This window comes from Rhagoletis zephyria, unplaced genomic scaffold, assembly GCF_001687245.7.
Source record: "Rhagoletis zephyria isolate East Lansing unplaced genomic scaffold, Rhagoletis_zephyria_1.1 Rzeph_scaffold_01714, whole genome shotgun sequence".
In the NCBI taxonomy this organism is placed as follows: Eukaryota; Metazoa; Arthropoda; class Insecta; order Diptera; family Tephritidae; genus Rhagoletis; species Rhagoletis zephyria.
This window is the reverse complement of record NW_016158798.1, coordinates 80,502-105,386: the sequence shown is the minus strand read 5'-3', so window position 1 is coordinate 105,386 and position 24,885 is coordinate 80,502. Positions and strand designations below refer to the sequence as shown.

At 40.1% G+C, this 24,885-nt stretch overlaps 1 protein-coding gene across 1 annotated transcript in view; it reads right to left on the bottom strand.

The window, feature by feature from the left end:
* Positions 1-8,838: 8,838 nt before the first annotated feature.
* The window catches only part of LOC108364934 (histone-lysine N-methyltransferase trithorax-like), a 25,367-nt gene continuing 9,320 nt past the window's right edge, over positions 8,839-24,885 (bottom strand). Inside the window, 9 exon segments of the mRNA XM_017618817.1 lie at positions 8,839-9,832; positions 13,355-13,530; positions 13,697-13,830; positions 13,902-14,876; positions 14,878-15,173; positions 17,286-19,462; positions 19,609-21,476; positions 21,803-24,344; positions 24,412-24,658. Coding sequence (XP_017474306.1) covers positions 9,659-9,832; positions 13,355-13,530; positions 13,697-13,830; positions 13,902-14,876; positions 14,878-15,173; positions 17,286-19,462; positions 19,609-21,476; positions 21,803-24,344; positions 24,412-24,658 — 8,589 coding nt within the window. The 3' untranslated portion in view covers positions 8,839-9,658.

The following is a 24,885-nucleotide window of genomic DNA, read 5'->3' as shown; positions in this document are numbered from 1 at the left end:
GAGGATCAGGTTAAAGAAGCAAAAAAGAAACACTTTCAAAAGAGAATTGATCAACTTAATGATGACCCAACCACAAAAAAAGCATGGCGGTTCGTCAAAGCGATGAGAGGTGATTTTAAAACTAGTAACAGAGGAGCCTGGCCAGACGTTAACAATCTAAACTACCTTCAACATTTGAAAAGTCAAGTTCCACTTTCCAATCACAACATGCCAATCAATCAGGAGATAATGCCTGCTAATACATTAGCCATATCGTTTGAGGAACTGCAGGACGTAGTAAAAGAAAAAAGAGAAACTCAGCGGGAGGTGCTGATCGAATCACATACAGCATGCTAAAAGCCCTACCGGACCAATCACTAAACAATATTCGCACAATGTTCAGATCCCGGAAAGGTGGCGTACTAGTAGTGTGGTGCCCATTCCTAAAAGGGACAAGAACCTAAATGACCATAGAAACTTTAGGCCAATAGCTCTTCTGCCAGTTTTTCTGAAATGTATTAACTTGGTAATAAAGGGCCGGGTCTCCAATTTTGTAGAAGTTTCCAAACTGATCGCGCTCTTTCGCTTATAAAAAGAAAAAATCCGCCACCGTCTGTATTAACTATATGCTACATGATCTCGTCATTCTTAAAAGTCAAGGCATCAAAACAATTATCTTATCAACTGACATCAGTAATGCCTATAACTGTATCAGTCTGGAACAACTCAAAACTGTCATTGTTAGTATTGGTTTACATCCAACTTACATTGAATTTATTTCTAACTTCTTGGCTTGGAGAAAATTGGTTCTGGGGGCGGACACCATTGATATAAATGATGGCCTCCCTCAAGGTAGTTGTCTCTCACCCCTGCTGTTCAATATTTATACAAAACAGCTCCACTCCATTGAAGACACCAACACAAGGATGTACCAATTTGCGGATGACTTTGTATTGATGTCTTCTCATCAAAATCTTGATATGGCGGTTCACAATATTCTAAAAATCTAAATCTATCTTTCAACCCAGACAAGACTAAAGTCATGTACTTCTCTAAAGGCAACAAAAAAACCATCAGCATACTGTTTCAAAATCAACGACTCCATCAGGTCAACACTCTTAAATTCCTGGGCAGACATATCAGTGCGCCCCTAGCTGTTAGTGAACACTATAATGATGTACTTAAAAAGTCGCAAAAAAACTCAAATTTGTTTAAATGCATAACCACTGTAAGAGCAGGTCTCCATCCAAAGGTTGCCCTTAACTATTACCGCTCCATAGTAAGAAGCAAGATAGAATACAGTAGATCGTCCGTGGCCAACAAACAAAAAGATCCAAACATACCAGAATAGCTTCTTGAGAAGAAGTCTTGGCTTAAACCCATCCACGCCAGTCCGCCTTATCTATGCTGTAGCAAATGAACTCCCACCGGTCGAAAGAGCCCAGTGGCTCACGTCAAAGGAGATTATTACCAACATCACATTTGACAAGGTTTTCAAAGAGCAACTATTAATGGTCCCAGTGTAAAATCCAGTTATAGCGTAATTTTTAATAAATTTAGACACATCTTTGACAACCTCAGGACAACTGATCAACCTGTTCCTCGTAACTCTAGGTTTAGTATAATTACTAAAATTCTCGATAGTAAAAAATCGGATGTACCTAGTGAAACTATCAAGTCCATTTATAGACAAATGGTTCATGATTACGATTTGGCTGGTTACAAAATTTTCTATACAGACGCCTCAGTCGGCAGTGTAGCCACTGGAGTAGCAATCTACAACTATTCTGACAAAATCAAACACTCCTTCAAGCTGAACTTCAAATCTTCCTCCAGTTTTGGAGAAACTTTAGCTATATTAAAAGCTATACCGCAGGCTAAACTACACAATCTTAGCAAAATAGTCATCTTCACTGACAGTCTTGTAGCTTGTCAATTACTAAGCAAGAAAAGAATCCAAAACTACGTTATCTGTGATATTCATAAAATTATACTTGAATCAGATTTTGACAGGGTGACCATAATATGGACACCAAGTCATAAGGGGACTCCTGGCAATGAGATAGCTGATGAGCTAGCCAAAGAAGCACTCAAATTAGATGACGAAATACATGTTAACGTCACCAACGAGGAGGCCCTAAGACCCATCAAAAATGAAATTGATCTCAGATGGTATGAAGACTTTTTAGAGTATTCATCCCTCAAACCAAATCTTTTCTCGCAGATATTTCCCTGTAAATCTAAGAAAACATGGTTCCATAACTTCTACTTAGGTGTCAAAGAGACTAAAATAATAAATCGTATTCTTACCGGTTGCACTTACGACAGCGAATATCTTTACCAAATCAAAGCCAGGAATTCAAATATATGTACATAGATGTGGATTACAAGACAGTTATATATATCAAACTTTTCACTGCTCCTATTTAAACAGCGCTCGGGAGGGCCTCGAAATCTTCCAAGATGATGCCAACTTCTATGACATCCTTCACGATCTCAACTACAACAAAATCACTCAACTTGCCAAATTTTTCCAAAAAGCTGAAATCAAATTTTAAACTTTATCGGTGGTTCAGTTCCGTCCACCGAACTCATTTCCCTTTCCCATATCATCTCCCCATTATATTTGTACATTTGCCATTAAAACTGCTCGACATAAGCTTAACAAGCAAACATTCTTCGCCTTCCACATTCAAGCTAAGAAGACATATGGAATGACAATTTTTCGCGTTCAACGAGCAGAACTTATCACAACACACACATGCTACATTATCGAGTAGCAGCAAGAGGACATAAATACAGAACGAGAGGAACACCCTGGCGATAGAGGAATTTAATTTCCAACCAAAACCTACCCAAAACCCCCCAAAAAAAAAGATTAGTGGCCAACAGCATCATTTTGAATTTTGCTGATATTGTTCTGACCGCAACTGTATCTCTTACTTTGTTTTTATCGTTTTGTCATTTATGTGTCTATGCCATTGTACAATAATTACAGGCATGATAAAAAAAAAATAGGAAGGTAGAATGTTCTAATATAAGTTGAAAAAATTTCCACTAAAAATAAATGTCTTTAGTGGTAATTGAATTTTTTTTCCACTACCACTAATGAGTTTAGTGGTAATGTAAAAAATTTTCAATAATTTCAAAAGTAGTGGAATCAACAGATTTTCAAGTGATTTTTGGAAATGTATCAGCTTTTGAATATATGTGTGTATATTTTCTAATATAAGTACATACATATCAATTTACAGTGTATTTCAATACAATTCAAATATTTCTTTAAGATAAACACAAACACAAATTTCGCTTTTATGGATTTAAATATTAAAAACACGAAGTGTAGACTCACGCTCTGGGCACTTTTGGTCCGTGTTGTCTTATTTTTAACACTTGTGAGAGAAAAACTTATTTTTACGCTCTAATTACCGAAATAGCCCGGAAAGCGTGTGGAACAAAGCTAATATAAAGAAATTTTTCAAATTTTCAAATTTGTGGGAAAACGCGATCAAAGTATCTTCGCAGTTTTGGCAAGTTTAGTCATCTGTTAGGCTCAACATATTCTCCTCATCAAGCTTTTTGATTGTATTGTGAAATCTCCAAGAACGTAAATTTTTGATTACATCTCTATATTATTAAACGCGCAATATCAGTTTTTCCTTACTACCAAGCATTAGTATTATTTAGTGGAAACATGGCTTTTTTCCACTATTTGCAAGATTGAGTGGAAATAGTCTTTAAGCCATTAATATTAATTTAGTGGAAATTTTGTCAGCTCCAATATCACTAGGCTTGGAGTGGAAAGCATTGTGCACTACCACTAGAAATAAGGGTGGTAGTGTGAACACTGATTTCTTCCACTAAAAATGTTTGTTCATAAAAAAAACCAGCTCCACTATCGCTATAGTAGTGGTAGTTAAAAGCATAGTGCACTCAAAGATTAGTGCACTACGCCCATGTCTGAAACGGTCAAATATAAAAGTTAAAATTTGACTTTTATTTTTTTTCGGTCAAATATAAAAGTTAATACTTGACTTTTATTTTTTTGGTCAATTATAAAAGTTAAATCTGACTTTTATTGTTTCGGTCAAAATAGCAATTAACATATTCACAATACAATATATTTTAATAAAAAATGCAAATCCTTTCAATTGCAGTTTTCTATCTTCTTTAAATATATTATGTTTCTTTAATTTGAGCTTTAAGTTATTCACCTCTTTACAGGAATAATTCGGAAATAAATTTAACAATTAATATAGCAGCCATATTCCGCTCCGACAAAATTAGTTTGTTCCAGTATTCATCGGACTGAAACCTGTGGAACTGTCAAACTGCAATTTTCCTCTCTCAAGTGAGAGTAACAGGAGAATAGATGCAGAAGTGTACGGGAACGCAAAAAGCACCTTTTCCAGAAAAAACATCATTTGGTTTGTTTATTTGTCATTAGTGCCACACTGATTTGGCTGCAAGATCACTAAATAACTATTAAAGTCTAAACATTGCGTACATATTCGAATATTTCGTTATTTACCTCCATTTTATAACAAATTTAAGGTTCTTTGCTTTCACCGCGTTCTGTTTTTGTTTACAAATGCAACCCTCCTATCGTTGGACACTTTTTTTTATCAATTTACCAGAAGAAAAACTCCGGACCAAATCTTGAAACTTCATTCTGCGAACAGTTGCTCATTTACTCTCACGAGAGTGTTCCCAGATACAGAATTTTTGGCGTATGGGAACGACGTTGGACTAAATCCTGCAAAACCTGCAAATTGTAGACCTGCTGGAACGCACTAATTGTATCACAAATCGCTAAGAAAAAGCTTAGTGCTGTGAACGAGTGTTCTGCACTGACTTGTGTCGCTGGCACTTGATGTATAATACATGCCAGATCTCTTAGTCGGGGATATATAAATTTTTTGCTCTCCCAGCATTCTACAAGGTCCGTATCAACATCAATGCGCTTCTCCGCATAAGGTGCCTATTTCCATAAATGCTTTTCGAACGTAATCTTCGGAAAAGTAAAAGTCAAGTTTAAACTTTTATATTTGACTGAAAAAATAAAAGTCAAATTTTAACTTTTATTTTTGACGTAAAAAATAAAAGTTAATTTGTAACTTTTATTTTTGACTGAAAAAAATAACGATTATCTTTTTACTTTTTTGAAAAAAGGCATAACCATCACGGCCCCTGGCGTTGAAATGGATCACGTTTGTTAATAATATATGGTTCGTGGTTGGGCTTCTAAAGCAAATCCGTTATTTCTCATTTGTCCCGTTAAATTTTTATAAATTCCGTATTTTTGGGACAAATTTTGTATTTGTCCCGTACAGCAGGAAAACAAATCTGGAAACACTATCCACCTCACATCACACCAAAGAAGTCCAAATTTATTTATTGCTTGCAAAGAAAAAAGATATTCTCTTTATTCACAATCATTTTGCATTTTGCTTTAATAAGATATTTAATTATTTGTTTTTTTTTGTTATTTTTAAATTGTAAATTTTTGTTTCGTACAAATGATATATATGTAAGTATGTATGTAGGAATATATATATAACTAGAACTTATAACTTAATAAATCCATATTTTAATCGTTTTTATTTTGTTAAATTTTTGTTTCTTTGTAGTAGTAGCTTTTTCGTTTACGATTTTTTTGTTGTAAAATTTTTTTCTTTAGGGAATAAAAATTTAAAATTCCTTTGAATGCTACCGCATGAAAAATGGCTGCCAAAAAGTGTAGGCACTCACTACCTAGTACCAAATACAATACAAGAATAATTTAGCGTTTTTTGCGGCTTTTACATGATTTTTTGTAATTTTTTTTATTGTTTATCGTTCAGTAAGGTTTACATAAATAATGCATACATACATTTTTTAAACAAATTAATTAATACAATAAAAATACAAATGTACGTATTGAATGTGTTGTGTTGTTGCTGTGCATTGTAAGTTTCAATTGGTTTTTTCGCTGTCGCTTAGAATTGTGGCTTAAAAAACTAGAATGTAGGGGAAGCGGGTATTACGAGACAAATTACATTTACTAATGGTGACAAATGAAAGATAGTGACAGGTGGTGTGAAATGTGGTGGTTTGAGGGTAGATAAGGAATCAGATAGCAAAGAAACAAAATCGCTACCTTAAATTATAAACTTAAAAAAATAAAGAATTTAAGGAAAGTAGAATAAAAGCATATTATAAATAAAAAATCTTTCAATTAAAAAAAGGCATTGAAATTAAAAAAGGATTAATATTAATATTAAAAAAATAAAAATAAAATTTAAATACGCAAGTAACAAGCGGCCCTATACTGAATATCGTCATCGTCGACGATCGCCAGCGAATCAGTAAAATGACTGGCGATGGCCGTATTGACTCTTTTACTGACGATGACGTTATTCAACATATGGCTGAGGAAATGATATTTTTTGCTTTGAAAGCATTGCGCATATATTAGTCTACTATATAGCTTCAATCCAAGCTATGTATGTACAGTATCGGTCATATCATTAGCACCCACTTTCCAAAGTGATGTTGTCTGCCACTTATGTTTATTTATTTTTAAGAATTTTCAATTAAAGTACAGCTTATTCTCTAACAAACCCCATATAAACTCAAGTTTAGAATTTTGTAGAAGTGTTAGAATTTTTTTTGGTCCAATACAGTTTTACAGCCATTCAATTTTAGTGCAATAATGTGCAAGTTTCAAGTGACTGAAAATTACCGTTGATTTTTTAGAATTTTTTTGCCGAAGGTGTTATGGTTTTCTTCCATATGAAAATAAATTGCGTTAATTCGTTATATGGAAACAAATGCGAAAAATATCTAAAAAATCAACGCTAATTTTAAGCCACTTGAAACTTGCATGTTATTGCACTAAAATTGAGTGGGCTATAAAACTGTATACTCAAAAAAATTCGAGCTTTCTAAGAAAAATATATAAAATTTTGATGAAAATTTGTTTGATTTTTTTTAGGTTTCTACAAGTTTTTAAACTTCGGTTTGTATGGGTTCTGTTAGAAAATGAACTGTATTTTAATTGAAAGTTCTTAACAATAAATAAATAAACATAAGTGGCAAACAAAATCACTTTGAATTGGGGGAACTAATCATATGACCGATCCTGTATGTGCAACTTTTCCCCTGTTTTGCAAAATTAATTTTTAGAAACTATTCGGACACTAAAATTTTGATAAAAACACAATTAGCCACAGTCTGAGAGAATTTGAGTGTTGACACTTACAGCGGTACTTACAGTGTGTTTAAAAAATATGTGTATTTTTATTTAAAATTATTAAAAAAATATTATTTATATTTAATATTAAAAAATCTTACTATGCTCGCTTGTGCTAAGCAAATAAATACTTTTAAGTGTTCACACGTGTACATATATAGATTTGCTTTTTCAATTGTGAATGTGATGATTATGCACTTTTTTTTATTTTTACTTCTTTAACAGCAAATATGTGTACACTTTACAAATTATGCCCGTTTCAACTGTGTTTTTCTTTTGTTTTCTTTTTGCGACCTCTGCATAATTTGCATAAATTTTTTCGATGTCACAGCCACACAAAAAAAAAAAAGTTAAAGAACTGGGAGCGCGACAATGGTAGTTTTAAGTATTTCAAGCGCGTAAGCGCGTAAACGAATTTGCTGTCAGAATTCGCGTAACTCATCTAAGTTCAAACCTGACCTCGAAGAACACCTAAAAATCGCAGAAATATACGAGGAAATTGGGGCTGAGTTTCAAACAAGACTCGTTGCAAAAATTCTGGTAGCAAATTCGGATACAGCACGCCACAATACTTATAATAATTTACGTCATCTTTTGATTGTGTGGCTGTGTAATTTTTACATTGTTATTTCATTTTCCTTTTGCTTCACTTTACTCAATTTTTAAGTCTCGCCCTCTTTTTTCAGCATACACCCGCTACAACGTAAAACAATCTCTTCGTTTGCTTTTAACGCATTAGAACAAATCATTAAAATTATAATAAAAAATATATTTGTATGTTTATATATGTATGTATTAATTTACCCAAATATTTACAATTCACATTTTTTTTGTTTCCTTAATAAAAAGTTCCCCTGTAAAGAGTTTTATTTCAATTATTGTTTCTTCTTTTTTGTTTTTGTTTCCGAAATTTCAGTTAACGAATTTTGCAAACTGAATAACACAAACATATTTAAATTTGAAATTTTACGATTTTTTTCTTAATTTCTCGCTGATGTTCTCACACATGCACATTCTTTATTCTACACTATGCTATTCGTCTATACGTTGATTTTTTAACTATTTTATTATTTAAATTAATTACTCTACCCTTTCTCAATGTTTTTTTTTTNTTTCGGACAATTGCCAATTTGAAAGCATACTTTGAAATGATAATTAAAATATATTTGTAGCAATAATATTTTATTAAACATAGTTCACTTATTACAGTTACTTAATTGTGAGTTTGAGTTTATTATTATATTTACTTTTACTTTCGTTTTGCTTTTTCGTTTTAGTCAAACAGCATTAGGCTTATTATCATTTACGTCATCAACNTGCCAATTTGAAAGCATACTTTGAAATGATAATTAAAATATATTTGTAGCAATAATATTTTATTAAACATAGTTCACTTATTACAGTTACTTAATTGTGAGTTTGAGTTTATTATTATATTTACTTTTACTTTCGTTTTGCTTTTTCGTTTTAGTCAAACAGCATTAGGCTTATTATCATTTACGTCATCAACAATAACATTTAGTCATACATTTTTGTTTGTTAATAGTTGTAATATATGTATGTTTATTTATTTAAATATATGTATGCATGTATGTATGTATGTATGTATGTATATTTTGTTTTACTTTTAGTTAGTAATAAATACGTTTTGTAGACATAATAGAAATCTGCTTTAATTCTTTGCTTACTGCTCACCACAACTAATCCGGTAAAGGTTTTGTTTTTAATAGCATTATACTTAAATTCCTTACGCTTTTCTTACTAATACATATACATACGTAAATAAGTATGTATTTATGTACATACATATATGGTAGTTTAATAGTTAATCAGTAAAACTAAGTAAGTTAAATTTCCATTATAATCACTTTTCGTTACTTTTGTGTATGCATGTGTTTTTCTGTGTGTTGTTTGTGTGTGTGTGTGTGTGTGTGGGTATACATATATGTATGTGTAACTTTATGTGGCTCAGTTATATTTTAACAAAAATCATTATTAGTGAATACTGACATGTCTCCAATTCTATCAATAATATCAACATATTCGATCAAACTTGTCCGCCAAAGTCACAGCTGCGCACTAAAAATGTCAATGCCATCATCAACGCTTATCACTAGCATGGTAAAGTAGTAGGTTTTATTTAACAAAAAACGTTTACTGTTGCCCACCACTTATGCGAAACGCATGCAAGCACTTACATATGTACCCATGTGTGTGTGTCATTTTAATGCAACGCTGCTTTGTGTGGTTAAAACAAATCTTAATGCTTAAAAGCGTCGTCCTTTTAAAACTTTACTTAAGTTTAAACAGCATGGTACCGTTAAGCTTCATTTAATTCTTCTCTCCGCCAAACCATACACATTTAAATTCTACTTTCCCCTCTTACTATTCCATATTTACTTGGTTTTGACTATAATAATTATTAGATCCTTTCGTTTTTTTTTTCTAATTTAAGTACTTTCGGCAACGCTTCGAACCACAGGAACAGGGTATTTTCTCATCCTCAAAGGGAAATTTGTAATCATAGGTTAGCTCTTCGCCTTGTACAATGCGTCGTAAAGCGAATATTATGATGTGTTTATGTCCGAGTATATCCACCACTTTCGAGTAGCAGTTGGGCTGAAAGAGATGAAATCAAAAGAAGTAATTAATATTAAGAATTTAATAAACCAGGCAACTCATGATAAGTTTTGCTACTTTTCATTATTAAGTGTTCGTTGCACTCAAACTAAATAGCAATTGCCTCTAGGCACCATTCAGGGACACGGAACCTCACGCAGAAGGCTTAAGGGCAATATGTCATTGTCTTCATGCCACATCCAACTACGAATCATTCCACACAGTAGGACTGAAGGGCAAGTGACGACGCTACATCATACCCAACACCACGTGGATGGAAGAGGTGGGCTTGTTGACCGGAATACCACCCTACTTCTTACACCACAGGCCAAGTTCACTAATTAATCCTAAGGATCACATACAGCATTAGAATATAACCAATCAATTGCCGAGTTATGCAGATGCGCCAAAGGCCATGGGAATAAAAGTGTTACCGGAGCAGTTGACAAATCTGCAAGACATCTAATCGATGAGCAAAAAACAAGAACCTGAACACAACACTCTGAAGGGGATGGGGGGCGAAGGCGAGGGATCACGTCATTGGTACATTTGCACAATTTTTATACCCGAGCGCCCTTGTGCACAAGGGTATTATAACTTTGTTCACATAATGTAACAGGAAAAACGATTCGAGATAGATATAGACAAATGTATGCATAAATCGCCAGAATGAAAAAAGAAATCAAGAAAGAAATTAAGCGGTGAAGCGGTGTTCGTGCACACGACAACTCGAGTAAAAATTGAGATATCTTAACGAAACTTAGTCTGTGCAGTTCTTTTCAGCGTAGGACGGATGGTATTAAAATGGGCAAAATCGGACGATAACCGCGCCTACCTCCCATACAATGGTAGTTGTCAGAAATACGAAAACTGCAATATTTTAGTAGCTACTGAAGCTTTTCGACTCAAAATTGATATTTACAATAATTTTTAGACGAAAAATAAGGATACATATTATAAGTTTTTGGAAAATGGGCGTAGCCACGCCCACTTATGATTATATGTTTTTATCTTGGGAACCGCTCCACCAATTTCTCCCAAACTTGGTACGGCTGTTGGTCTTGACAAAACATACCAAACGGCTGAAAATTTAAAAAATCTGATAGTAACCACGCCCACATCCCATATGATGGTAGTTTAACCCCTAAATGCATGATTTTTTTTTCTATCTGAAAAAAATTTATATGGAATACGATTTCAGAAAAGGGAAAAAACACCAAATGAAGTAAGTCAATCCCCAACATTAACTGTCGGCAGAGCCTTTAGCAAAACATATTTGTACTGGTACTCACTTTTTCTTTCTTTTGACCACACAATAATAATAGATTGGCGCTTACACATTCGTTAGTGCTTGGCCGAGCTTCTCCTTCAAATTGTGGGGTGCGCCTTGATGTTGCCACACAAAGGGGAGGAGCCTACAGTTTTACGCCGACTCCGAACGGCGATTGTATTTTTATGAGAAGCTGTTTTTCATGGCAGAAATACATTCGGAGGTTTGCCATTGCCAGCCGAGGGGCGATCGCTGTTAAGAAAAATCCTTTTTTCTATATTTTTGCGATGTTGCTTTGACCAGTGATTGAACCCAGGTCCTGCGGAGTGTAAACGCGCACTGCTTACCACTTCACCACAGTGGTAGCCACAGCTTATGACCACACGACAGTCGGGTCTACGTAACCGGAACGACCCAGATTTATATCTGGCCAAGGACTGTCACTCCAGCAACACTCCCCAAAAAGTCTTTGGGGAATTTGTATGCTGCTACAACAACAACAACAACAACCACATATCTGTCAGAAATGCTTGAAACATCGATATTTCGAAATTTAAGGACGCTAGCTTTATTAAATATTGATACTAATAACAATCCCTTGAAAAGAAATAACATTATTATGGAATTTTGCATAATGGGCGTGATGCCGCCCACATATATCTATACAAATATATCTCATATCTAACTGAATATTCTATCGAAGATGTTTGAAACAGACGTAAAACCATCCCCGTTTACCACGTAGCGGTAGTTTTCGGAAAGGTGAAACAACTATTGAGTACTTGCACCAGGTATTTTATGAACTTATGAGTCGATTATCGATAGCAATCGAACTTCAGTTGCGATGCTAGTTGCCAAAACGATATTACAGATGGCAACCGGCAACCTCCAACAGACAACTGCAGTTGCTACAAAGTGTGTATACAGGCGACTACATTTTTGTGGTTGCTGGGAATGTTTTTGGAGCGTATTTAGGAGCGAAAATTGAAAAGTGTCATTTATTTTACTTTTTAATAATTTGAACGATATTAATATTTTGCAATGCAGTTTGTTTTGAACACAGAATATGGTAAAATAACAAACCAATAACTTGAAGTTTTAGTTCCCGTTTTTTGTTTTTAGTTTCCGTTCTTTTAAAACTACCAACACACCAAGTTTTCACAATTAAAGTCATTGCTGTGGCACTTCCTTCTGCGAAAAATCGAAGAGGTGCGCAAGCTTTTATGGGCGGAGGTATTGAAGTTGAACGAAGTGGTGCATCTGTTTATTAACCAATTATACTACAACTTCTTTTGGAAGTCCTCAATATGCTTTGAAAATTACCACAAAATGATAACAAAAGAAATACATTGAAAGCATTATTTTTTGCTTATAGTACACGCGGTAGCTCTAGAGGATTGGAATTATCCTTTAAGTGTCACCTGACTGAGGCCGGTTCATGCACATCTCTTCCTCGTAGACAAATAATTGTCATGAATTTAGCTTTATTACTGTCTTTTATTTAAAAATCTTTATTTTAATAATTTAATTTTACTCGCACAGCTTGTTTACAGCCGCTTGTTGGTTGTTGAACTGTCAAATTTAGTTACCATTCGTAAGACAAATTTTCTTTCCAGTTGCATTGTAAGCTGGCAACCGAACTGTGGTTGGGTTGCTATCTGCAATCGACCCATTAGACTTTTTAGTTGTTTTTTGAACTATTGGATTCGGAAAATGTTTCAAAATTGTTTGTCATGATTGGAGAAAAGTCCAAAAATGTTTCGGGCACACGTTTGGAGCGATTGTTGGTGTATTTGTCGATAGGTGTGAGATAGCCTTAAGCAAGGCTTGCCTTTAAACGAAAAACAAACTTCAAAAATAATGTAGGTGTGCTTAGATTACAGTTAATCAGTAGGATCTAAGCATTATCCGAAGCATCCAGAAAGATATTTGCAAAGTCACTTGTAACGCCCAGTTACTACACTCAAAGAGAGGATGGTATTTGCTGGGACCAACTGCAACATATCTTGAAAGTCTGAGTACAACCCATCGTCTGAGATTTTGATGTATCCCAAAGTTGTGAGGGAATGTTTAAAAGGTATATCAAAGAGAGGAAGAGCCTATCACGATAAACCAAAGGAATATAGGCCTATTATTTCCATTACATTCGAGGAAATTTTCAAATAGATATAAAAAATAAAAAAAAAAATATAAATTCTACAAAGACCTATTTGTTAATATAAAGTTGCCATAAAATATTTGGCGCTACTTACCTCACACGAGTGATTTATGAAGCGTGCCGCATTACCGCGCATGGTAGCATCCACCACCAAATTGTCGTCAATTTTGAACATATAACAGCCAATGCCGCGACTATTGTAGTTGCGTTCACGCTTATCGGTTAAAGTGGAACGTATCAGTTCGCCTGCGTATTCAATCACCATTTCGCCTTTGGGGAGAAAAAATACACATATTTTTTTTTAGTAAAACGAAAACTACTTTTCTTTTTCTGGCCAGTTAACTCCGTCTATCCTTTGCTAAAGAATAAGGAAGTAACTTACGATAAAAAAAAAAAAGAAAACACAATATATATACAAAACTCCAGCTTCACATACCAGCTTCAATGTCCTTTGTGCAGTAAAGACCACGTCCGTGGATGTGTGAGCGGAAAACGCCCACATAATCTTTGTAAGTTTCCTTCAGTGTGCGATATTTCATGGCCATTGGTAGATTGCTGCCAGTGCCGCGCCTACAAAATCAACAAAATTTTAAAATAAAGAAACAGTTTCATATTTTATCTTCCAATATTCTCAAATTCACCTCGGTATCAACTCCGTGTCGGAAGGCTGCACAAACACTTGTATCGGTTGTTTACGATGCCTTGATGCCAGCCAGCTGAACATATCGTATTCGGAGCGCGTCGCATACGGTTCACAGCGCGCCGATTCGTACGGATTCTCCTGTAGCTCATCCTGATCAGAGGCATAATCCAGTGTCGCATTTAGGTCAATACCACTGCCACCGGCAAGCTGCGCGCTCGCCATTGCAGCGCTATTGGTTGCTGACGATGGAGCCCCTGTAGTGGCCGCTGCGTGCGCGCTTGCCGCTGCGCGTTTATGGTACTTCGGCGTATATTTGGAGCAACGCTCCACACCAGGCAACTGTTCGATTAAGTACTTGAGCGCGTTCGTCTTTAGACCCATCATTTGAACGCCGGCCATATCGGCGAGTGGACCCTCGGGCAGCGGTGATAAACCATGTGCGCGCCGCGCGACCTGCACTGCTTCGAAAACTTTCTCCCAAATATCTGCGATTGAGGTAGATTTGTAGGTGAAACCATCCTCGCTTTGAATCTCGTACAGCAGATGTGGGCCGCTTATCTTCTTTGGATCGCGTTGCGGTGGCGGCGGTGGTGGTGGCGTGGGTTTACGTGTCGCCAGCAGAGGATCCTGCATGCGTGCGGCGTGTACGCTGGTGCGCGCTGCTGCCTCTTCGCATTGCTGCGACGCTGGATGTGACGCATGCGCGTCTAAAGTTACTTGCGGCGTTAACTTTGGTGCGAGCTTTTGCAAATCGAAGTTTGTGCCTATCACCTCCAACGAGCCACTCGGCATTTGCGCGCTCATCTTGGCGGCCATTTGTGTAATGTATTCTGAGGCAGCTGCTGCAACAGCGGCCGTCTCTTCCGCTGTTACGCCTGAGTAATTGTTGGCCAAACCATTTTGATATTTAACTGCATCGGCGGCCATTTTGGGGCCGGCGCCCGTCATGCCGCTTANGCGGTTGCGGCTGGAATTGGAAACTTGATGCCGTCACAGTTGGCGTAACTGTAGCTGCAGTCACTGTAGCTGAAACGTTGCTGCTGTTGTTATCAACTGCTTGCAGTCGGAAAATTGGCTGTTGCTCGTTATTCTGCAGTCCGCTGGCATGTACAGGTTGCTGTTGGGTTTGTTGTAATACTGTAGACGCATTTAGGAAATTCGGCTGTTGCGAAGTTGCTGGTTGTTGTTGCACTATTGCGGGAGTCGTATCGACGTTATTAAGCACTACATAACCGGATGGTATGTCCACAATGGGTTCGATTTTGCTTGCCTGCAAGTGGATAAGGAAATGAAGAAAAACATTTAAATAAAAAAAAAACATTTACAAAACATTTACAAATGAGCCTTTTAGCGATTGAAAATTGAGGACAGCCTTTCCGTGTTAGGGAATGCGTAGACCATCAAAGTGACATTTGATGGGAAACCCCATATTTTTACACTTCTATCCGAAGAGCGCAGATTGATTAATGGCAAAATGTGGATAAGTAAAAGTCGAAAATTACACTCGCGATTCGTTAAATAAAACTTGCAAATGAAAAAAAATCTCATAACGAATTGAAAAATACATCTTGCGAGTCGAAGTGTAAAACCCGCGAATGGAAAATAAATCTGTAGTCAAAAATACATAAATTGTGTATGCAGAGAAAAATTTTTTTTTTTGTCGAAAATGAAATCTGCAAGTCGGGAGATAATAGGTTTGTTCGTCGAGCAAAAAATTTGTGCGAATTTGTACGAATTATCACGATTTTTGCCCAAATCGCGTTCGTGCAGACCAAAAAATTATCCAACACTCAAAAATTGTGAGAGCAAAGTGACTTCTCTTGGAGAGAAGTTGCAAATTCTTGCTGGAAAAAATTTTGCCAGCAAGAATTTGCAAACACGAAAAACATGTGGTTGTGGCGCATGGTTGCATTTTTGTCCACAATAATTTGAATAAATTAGTTCGTTAAATTTAAAAATTTATAAACACGAGCGATTTTTTTATGAAAAAAGGAAGTAAATAATTGTTGATATAATTAATTTAGTTAATTCCAATGATTTGAACTTAATTCGGCTGAAAAAAATGGTATTCGCAATCGGAATGCAATTGCAACCAGAGTCGATTTAAGAAACCCGACAGCTAGTACGATGAAGAAATTGAAATGTATGTCAAAGAAAGTCAGAACAACAAGAAATATACATGTATATCCTGTTTTTGGCCATCCGAAAGAATTTTAAAAATTCTATAAAAATTTTTTATGTTTGAAATGCAACCGTGGACGCCAGCTGGCAGCGAAACTTGCAAATTCCTGCAAATTTGCGTTCGTGCAGAAATTTGCAAGTTTCTCAACATGAGAGAGAATTTGAGAGAATTTTTTCTTACTCTCTGATATTTTGAGTGTTGGATAATTCTAGCTGGATTTTCGACGAACAAACCTATTAATAGTAATAGAAAAACTAGCGTATTGTTGGTGATACTGCAAAACGGTCTAACTTAGTACCCTTGGCACTTACCGGAATGCATTTGCAAATCGTTCCACTAAAATAAATTAGTGACAAAACGGTCTACCTTTGGCTGATGAAGTTGAACGATTAATACAAGCGATCAAGATGACAAATCATTTAAACACCAGCGATAATAATTGACATGGAACGCTTTGCAGTATCACCGACGATATAGAAATAAAATCTCGCCTAGAGAAAAATAAATCTACGTAAGGGTACATTTAAGCAGAGCATGATATGGTTGCTGATATCTACATATCGACACCTGAATGGAAGATCGACCTATCTCAGCAGTTCGAAAACGCCCTATCACAAAGAAACTTTTCAAGAACGCCCTGTTGCAGAAATTGGTTGAAGAATGTTTTCTGAGATAGGGCGTTTTCGANTGATAAAGATGACAAATCATTTAAACACCAGCGATAATAATTGACATGGAACGCTTTGCAGTATCACCGACGATATAGAAATAAAATCTCGCCTAGAGAAAAATAAATCTACGTAAGGGTACATTTAAGCAGAGCATGATATGGTTGCTGATATCTACATATCGACACCTGAATGGAAGATCGACCTATCTCAGCAGTTCGAAAACGCCCTATCACAAAGAAACTTTTCAAGAACGCCCTGTTGCAGAAATTGGTTGAAGAATGTTTTCTGAGATAGGGCGTTTTCGAACTGACTGCCGAGATAGATCGATCTTCCACTCAGGTATCGATATGTACTGCGTATTTGTCCAAACATATAATAATACATATATGAAGATCGATATTGGTATCGATAATGTTATCGATCCGAATTTGGTATCGCTACGTATTTAACGTTGCTTCGAGACCCTATAAGTGTATACCTGTTAAAGGCTAATCAGGCATTTCACTTATAATATTCCCCTACAACCTACCTGGAATACCTGCGTTGTGGTCGCCGAGAAGCTGGCATTTTGACTCAGCATGCCTGTGGAGACAAATTGCTGCGAAGACATCACTGTATTTTGCACTATCGTCTCCAGTCCATAGTACATTGGCTGTGTGGAGAGTATGACTTGTGGGGCGCCCGCATTTGCTGCAGCAATCATTTCCAATCCCGTGGCACCGCCACCAATTATCACTTGCTGTTGCTGTTGTGGGTCCGTTGTGGTCGCTATAACATTACCGCCCAACTGCAAGGTTTGCGGATTAATGAGCGTCCCAATTACTTGCGGTTGTGGCGGCGCCTGCGTCGCGGTCGCTATGTTCAAAGGTGTGGCTGAAAGCATTTGCAAGCCGGTGGGTGTTTGCGTTGTGGTGAGCATCAGATTACCACTAGCGTCGGTTTGTAGAAAAGCACCCTGTAGATATTGATTTGCCGGCGCTGGAGTTGCAGTGATAAATGGCGTCGCCTGCGTTTGTGGCTTATAGTCATTGGCCGTAGGTATGGTCATGTATTGCACCTGTGGTGTTTGTGTACCATCAGTGGTCACGAACGAGATTATATTTTGCGGCACTGTGGCATTAGGTGCACTCAGCTGCTGCATGACGATCGGCTGCTGCTGGCCGTTGGCGGTTTGGAAGAGCAGCTGTGGCTGTTGCGTGGTGGTGGTAGCCAAGCCGGCGGCTTGCATTTGTTGTAACAAATTCTGGTTGAGCAATTGTGTACCGTTACCACCTGTATTGAGCACAGTTATCGGTGTAGGTGGCGGTTGTTGTGCAGCATGCATTGAGGGCTGTGACACTGTTACTGTGGCGGCGTTGATTTTTGATTGTATGGGCTTTACCGTGGCACTGCCAGCTTTCAACTTATTCTTGGCCGCCTGCTGCGCGGCCTTGGTGGCAACAGTTTTCAAAGGCTTGCCGGTTGTAGCCACAGGCAATATAATTTTCTTATCACTATTTGTGGCTTGCAGGGTCTGGAAAGCGTTGAGTCCTTGCAATAGTTGCTGATTGGCCATTGGCTGCGTTGTAACACCCGAGGGTAGTTGTATGATTTGCTGTGTCCCATCAGGCGATGTAGAGACTGCAATTAGTTGTGGTTGTTGTTGAGCTGCTTGTACAGTGGTGGTGCCAAATCCGGTGGGCGCCAACGTGTAGGTGCCATTCAAATTCGCTGTCAATCCCTGCAGTGAGTTCAACAGCTGTACTTCGTCGGTGGTTGAAGTGGTTGGATTCGCCTGCGAAATGAAGAAACCGCCGCCAAGTGCCTGCGGTGTCTGCAAACCTTGCAGCTGTATATTCTGTAAGCCTGGTATGTTTTGTAGGCCCTGTATGTTCTGTATGTTCTGCAGACCTTGCACGCTCTGAAAACCGTTAGACATATTCGCAATAGGTATGCCATTAAAGTTGGCTTGTATGCTTCCAAGTGGTATGGCGTGCGAGAAGGCTTGAAGGAAGGGCAAACTGTTGGCGGTGCTGGTAAGTGTGGCTGTGCGCTGCGTCTGGCCCAACTTACTCAAATCGATGTTGGCATCCAAGCCGCCCAGCGGTGGACTGCCGTTTGTCGCTGAACCCGGCGAGCGGGACGTGCCATCAGACTCGGATTCGCTAGTTGAGAGCGGTTCGCAGGTGGCAAGGTGACGTTGAAAGGACTCGTAGTTGCGGTAGGTGCAATGGCAACGTTCGCATTTCACCGTGCCTGTAAACTGTGCGTCGCTGGTGATAATACGGTACTCTGTGATTGAGTCGTCAACGCCATCCACTTGCATGAGCTTGATTTTCGATTCGTCCTTCTCGTCGACTGTGTGCGGCTCTATATAGCGCTTCGCCGCGCTCCATGTGAACGTTTTTGTGCGCAGCGTGGTGGCGTTTTCCGATTCACTCGAGATAGATTGGCGGCGTGAAGCGCCCACGGCATTGTCTTTCTTTGTGCGATGTTGGTGCAGGCTGTGCAACACACTCTCTGCCATACGTAGCTCCGATGGACCTTTGGAAAGTTTCCTTTTTTTAATTACCGCCGCTGCAGCCGCCGTGCTGACGCTCTCAAACTTTGTCCATGTCTTTTTGAGCATCTCGGCTTTGCTGCGTTGCAATTCGGTGCTGCTCATGGCGCGTCGCAGTTGGGAGTTGGTGACGCGTGAGCACGAAAGCAGCGCATCCTCCACATGACCTATAGCCAAGTTCGTGTTAGTTGATGAGCAGGAATTACTCAGTTCTAACTGCTTACTAAGCGATGAATTAGCTGTATCTTCGTCGCATACCTGCACGCTAGAGGCGCTGCAATTTCCGCTGTTGCCTGCATTAGAGNTACATGACCTATAGCCAAGTTCGTGTTAGTTGATGAGCAGGAATTACTCAGTTCTAACTGCTTACTAAGCGATGAATTAGCTGTATCTTCGTCGGATACCTGCACGCTAGAGGCGCTGCAATTTCCGCTGTTGCCTGCATTAGAGGCGGCCAGCGCAGCAGCTACGACAGATGATGTAGCCACGCCATCTTTCGATTGCTCATTCAGATACATTTCAGCTGTCTTGCCTTCACTATTGCCGCCCATCTCTTCGTAGATCATGAATTTGGGGAATATGTCCAGCATTGAAATGCCATCGAGTAGTTCATGTGGTAGGTCTTCAAAAATGGCTTCCTTTATCTCCGGCGGCAACAAGTCGGCATTCGTTTGTGGTTCCTCCTCGGTATTTTCATCTGGCGTGGAACAAGAGTTTTGGCTGTGCATTAAGTACTCCGGTAGCAGCTTAGTCAGCGTAGAGTTTCGTAGTTCAACTGCCTCGTAGTCCATCAATTCACCGCGAGCCAAGCTACTGTGCCAACAAGAGATTTGTGCCAATCCCAGCTGCACTATCGAAACATTGGGATTGCTATGGTCTACAGTGAAGTTGCGGCCCGCATCGAGTGTCAATGATGAGAAGCTATTCTGTACTGTGGTACGCACAGTATACTCGACGACCTTCCAGGGTTCTTTGAACGACCAGTACAGACGCGAGCAGAGAAAGTTAATCGGTACAATAGCCTCATAGGTATCGGAAAAGCGTGGAAACACAGTGCCCAGCTGCTTCACCTCAAGTGAGCCAATGTGGAACTGCACCTTGCTTGGCTCCAGCAGTTTCTTACGCTTACGATCCAGCTCCACGTAGACGGGACGCGCCACCTCGAAATTCGTCTCAATCGTTAGCGCCGTGTTGCTTCTGAGCGCTTGGCGCGCATGATCCGGGCAGTACACAGACTTATCGGTCATAAACGCACAGGCAATGTTGCGTGCGCACGAGTAGTGATAATGTTCGCCGCAAGATTTCACATTGCAACCAACTGTGGCCCCGCGACCGCCACACACTGTGCATTTTATCATGCGACCGCGCGCAATGGCGCTGTGCACGTTCTGCAGTGAGCCGTCGATTTCTTCGAATACTTCGGCCGACCACATGGCACAATTCGTGTGCACCCAGCAATCGTGCCCGCAGTACAGCAATCGAGATTCTTCATTGAACAAACCTTCGCCGGATTTGCGACAGAATAGACAGGTGCGCAGGTCATCGCGCGGCTTGAGCGAGTAAAGCACCTCCTCAATATCTTCAGGCAGATCGATGACGGTACGATTGTGCTCTTCCTCTACAAAATCGTCTTGTGCGTCCATTGAGTTACCCATGGAATAGGAGCATGACTCGAACATGTCCTCCTCGAGCGCATCAGTGCATGCTTTCGTCTCGTTTTGGAACCAAGGGAATTGCTCACTCAAAATCTCATTGTATGCAATAACTAGTTCATCACAGTTCACACTCTGTATCACATTGATCATGTCATAGTTGAATTCCGCAAGCGAAACATAATCGTTGTTGTTGATTTTCTTTTTAATATCCATTAGACTGAGATTACTCGCCGCTTGACCGCCACCATTGCCGTACCCGCTGTAGCTCGTCATTTTCACCATGCAGGTGCACTTGTCAGGCATTTTCTCTTCACTGGGCTTGTCCTTGAATTCATACACATCGCTGGTGCTGCACTGAGATTCCACATCACTGCTCAATGCGAGTGCATCGCGCTCAGCCTCGTTGTTGAATTGTAGACTCTTCGGCTGCGCACGGCAGTTCATCTGCCCAGTGCTGTTGCCACAAACACAGCGAACTTTTTTACGTGGGCTGAGTTTGAGTAGCGCGCACGCTTGCCGCGACTTGCTCAACAGTTTGAGCACGCTCATTAGGCTGCTTTTGAACTCCTCCATCACTGCAGTACGCCACTCCACCGCGTTCATTTTGCAGTCTTCATTGCGACGCGCGCATTTCTTGCAAATGAATTCTATTGACTCCGGCAAAGTGCTCAGCAGGTTGTACTGTTCGTCGGAGAGACCCTCGCACTTCGAGTGCACCCAATGATTGCAGTTGCCACACTCCATCATCTTCAGATCGAAGTCGTTGTCATCGTAGCACTTCTGACATATCGGACAGTAGTTGCCACGCTTGCGCAGCTTGAAACAAGGTGTGCACATGGGCAAGTTGCCGACGAATTTNGTTTGAGCACGCTCATTAGGCTGCTTTTGAACTCCTCCATCACTGCAGTACGCCACTCCACCGCTTTCATTTTGCAGTCTTCATTGCGACGCGCGCATTTCTTGCAAATGAATTCTATTGACTCCGGCAAAGTGCTCAGCAGATTGTACTGTTCGTCGGAGAGACCCTCGCACTTCGAGTGCACCCAATGATTGCAGTTGCCACACTCCATCATCTTCAGATCGAAGTCGTTGTCATCGTAGCACTTCTGACATATCGGACAGTAGTTGCCACGCTTGCGCAGCTTGAAACAAGGTGTGCACATGGGCAAGTTGCCGACGAATTTCGAGACCTTGGTTGTAGAGCAAGACTTGCATTTGAGACAATTCACGCAAATAAGCGGGCGATCGGCGCCTAGCAGCCGCTTGCTTGTACCCAGACAGGTGGAGTGATAGTTCTTCTGGCACTTCTGGCATTTCACCTTTGAGCCCGAAGACATGTTGCACGTGTAACACACAGTACATCGCGGGCACAGCCAATTCAAACGATTTGTTATTTGGCTGAATTGTTCTGGTGTGGGCGCTGCAGTGCTGTGACCCATTGTGGAAATGTCCATGAAGCTGAGCATTGTGTCGTCCAGTGAGGAATGCTTCAAATTGTACTCATCCATAACGCAATACTGGTGATATGGCTCACAACAACAGGCGCAGAAAATCAAAGGCTCTAGGCCTGCTGAGCCGCAAAGGAAGCAGAGTGCGCGTTGTGCCACCGTCTCGGTGACAATGAGGCCAAAGCCACTTTGGCACACCTCGGCTGGATCGTAGTTCTCCCAAAAGTCAATTGAGATCAGTGTTCTCAGTTTCTGTGGCTCCTTGCGTCGCAGCAGTTGTTGTTGTTGCTGCTGCTGTTGCTGATATGCTGTGTTTGCATCGCTGCTGATTTGACGTATTGGTTTTTTGCCGAATGTTGTAGCGTAGGAGGAAGTTGAGGACGTGCCGCGGTGAATTTGCAAATTGATGTTGCTTGCGTTGGAATTGCGCGTGACCGCCTTAGCGGGCTGAAGCGGCAACGAAGGTTTCTCAACCGGTTCGACTTCTGCCGCAATCGCAGCGGTCACCTCCTTCTTTTCAGCAGGCGTACTGTTGACGATTTTAGCTGCCTTGGGCGCCGTTGGTGCAACACTTTCGGCAGCTGCTGGTGCGGCTTTTTCAATGCTTGTAGACGGAAGTGTGATAGAAGTCCACTTGGCCTGCGCAGGCTGCGTAAGCTTCTCTGCAACTTCAACTTTTTCACTGATTGTCTCCCCTTCCTTCTTATCTTGCGGCGTAGCCTTGGATTCTTTTGTTTGCTGTACAGCTTGCGGCTGTTCTGGCGCTGGCGCCAGCGATGGCGCTGCCTCATTGCTACTTTCAATTACTATTTCTTCCGGCTTGTTCGATACTGACGTTGTTGCTGCGCTAGACCTAACATCCTCTGCTATGGCAAGTGCTTCCTCCTCTTCTGTCTCCTCTTCGCCGAATGTGGCCAACGGTTGGCCTAGAACGATTGATGCGCTGCGGCAGACATGTTTCACACGCGGCCCCTTTATGTCGATGCGCTGACGCTTTAGCGAGTCGCTTGATGAGGGTGTTGCTGCAGCTATTACTTGAGATTGTTCCGGTGATGCGCCGGACGTGCCAGCGGTTGTTGTTGTGCTCCCTAGATTGCTCACTACGTCTGCAGCGACACCACCTGCGGCTGCTATGGCCGCCGGGGACAGTGACGCCGCCTTGGCGGCTCTTTTATTTATTTCAATAGTATCAACTTTAGTGTTGATCGCTAGCGCATTTGTCGTACTCTCAGTTGCTAATGCAGCTTGCATTTTGATGTTTGCGGTCGCTTTTACGTTGCTTGCCTCAGGTTCCTTCTCCCTGCCACGTTCTTTGGAGAGACGTTTCTTCTCTGTGTCACGTTCCTTCTCCTTGTCGTGCTTGTCCCTGCGCTTACTCTTGGTCACTCTCTGCTGTGTGCTACTCTCAGGTGATGACAACTGCGCCTGCATCTTATCTTCGTTCTTGTTATTTGTGCTCTGTGGATTTTCGTGTTTCTCCTTTAGCTGCAGCGCTGCTGCTGCCGCCCCAATTGGGCTTTTCAAGAAGAGCGGCTTTTCCAGTATAGGCGGCCTCAGAATAACCGAACTGCCGAACGTGGCATTATTTTCTGCCAACGGATTGGTTTTAAGGTTCAATTTCAAACTTTCATTCGCAACTTCCAAAGTAGGCTTCCACTTGAAACGTGCGGTGCCAAAGAGTCCAGTGGGAGAGAGATCAGCCAAGTCCAGCTCTTTGCGTGTCGCGTGTAGCTCACCACTCTCCTCTTCGGGATCACGCTCTCGTTTCGCCTCAATCTGCTTAAGCAATGATGTCGGAAGCGCGGCACTCAAACGTCGTTTATCTGCAGGCGGTACCTGTAACGTTTGTAGACATTTCTTCAGCCAACAAGATGTACAGCGTTCTTTGTAGACTTTTTTGAAATTTTTGATATGGATTTTCGTGTACGGCTGGAGTGTGCAGTTGCCTGTGTGTAGAAAAGATATGAGTTTAGTATGGAAACTATGTTTGTACATATAACACGAAGTTCTTACCATCTCCTTTGCAATGCAGTTGTAGACTTTTCAGTGCTGTATTTGAGCTATTTTTCGAGATTTTCGAGATAAATTTGCGACAAGCGCTGCAGGCAGGTACGCCATACTTTCGTGGTTGCTGCAGATTGCTGCTATGTGTGGGGGTGTTGCAAACGCTGCACGCGGCAGGAGCTGAACCTTTGTTTGGGTGGAAGCGCAGCGACCGAGAGAGAAAGAGAGAGAGAGTTGTATTGCATATAATAATCATCTTATAAGGGAAACTTTAACACAAAAAGAAACCGGCGAAGGAGAACTTGTTACCATGCCAAGAGTGAACTGCCTTCAGTCTATGGAAATTGTTCTAAGGTTGACCTTTTCTAAAAGAATTTTACACTTTTGGGATTTAAGGGAAATCCGTGAATGCTACCAATATTACAGATACGTTTAAACCAGATTTAAAGGATTTTTCTCAAGAGCGTTGCCATCGATTTAAAA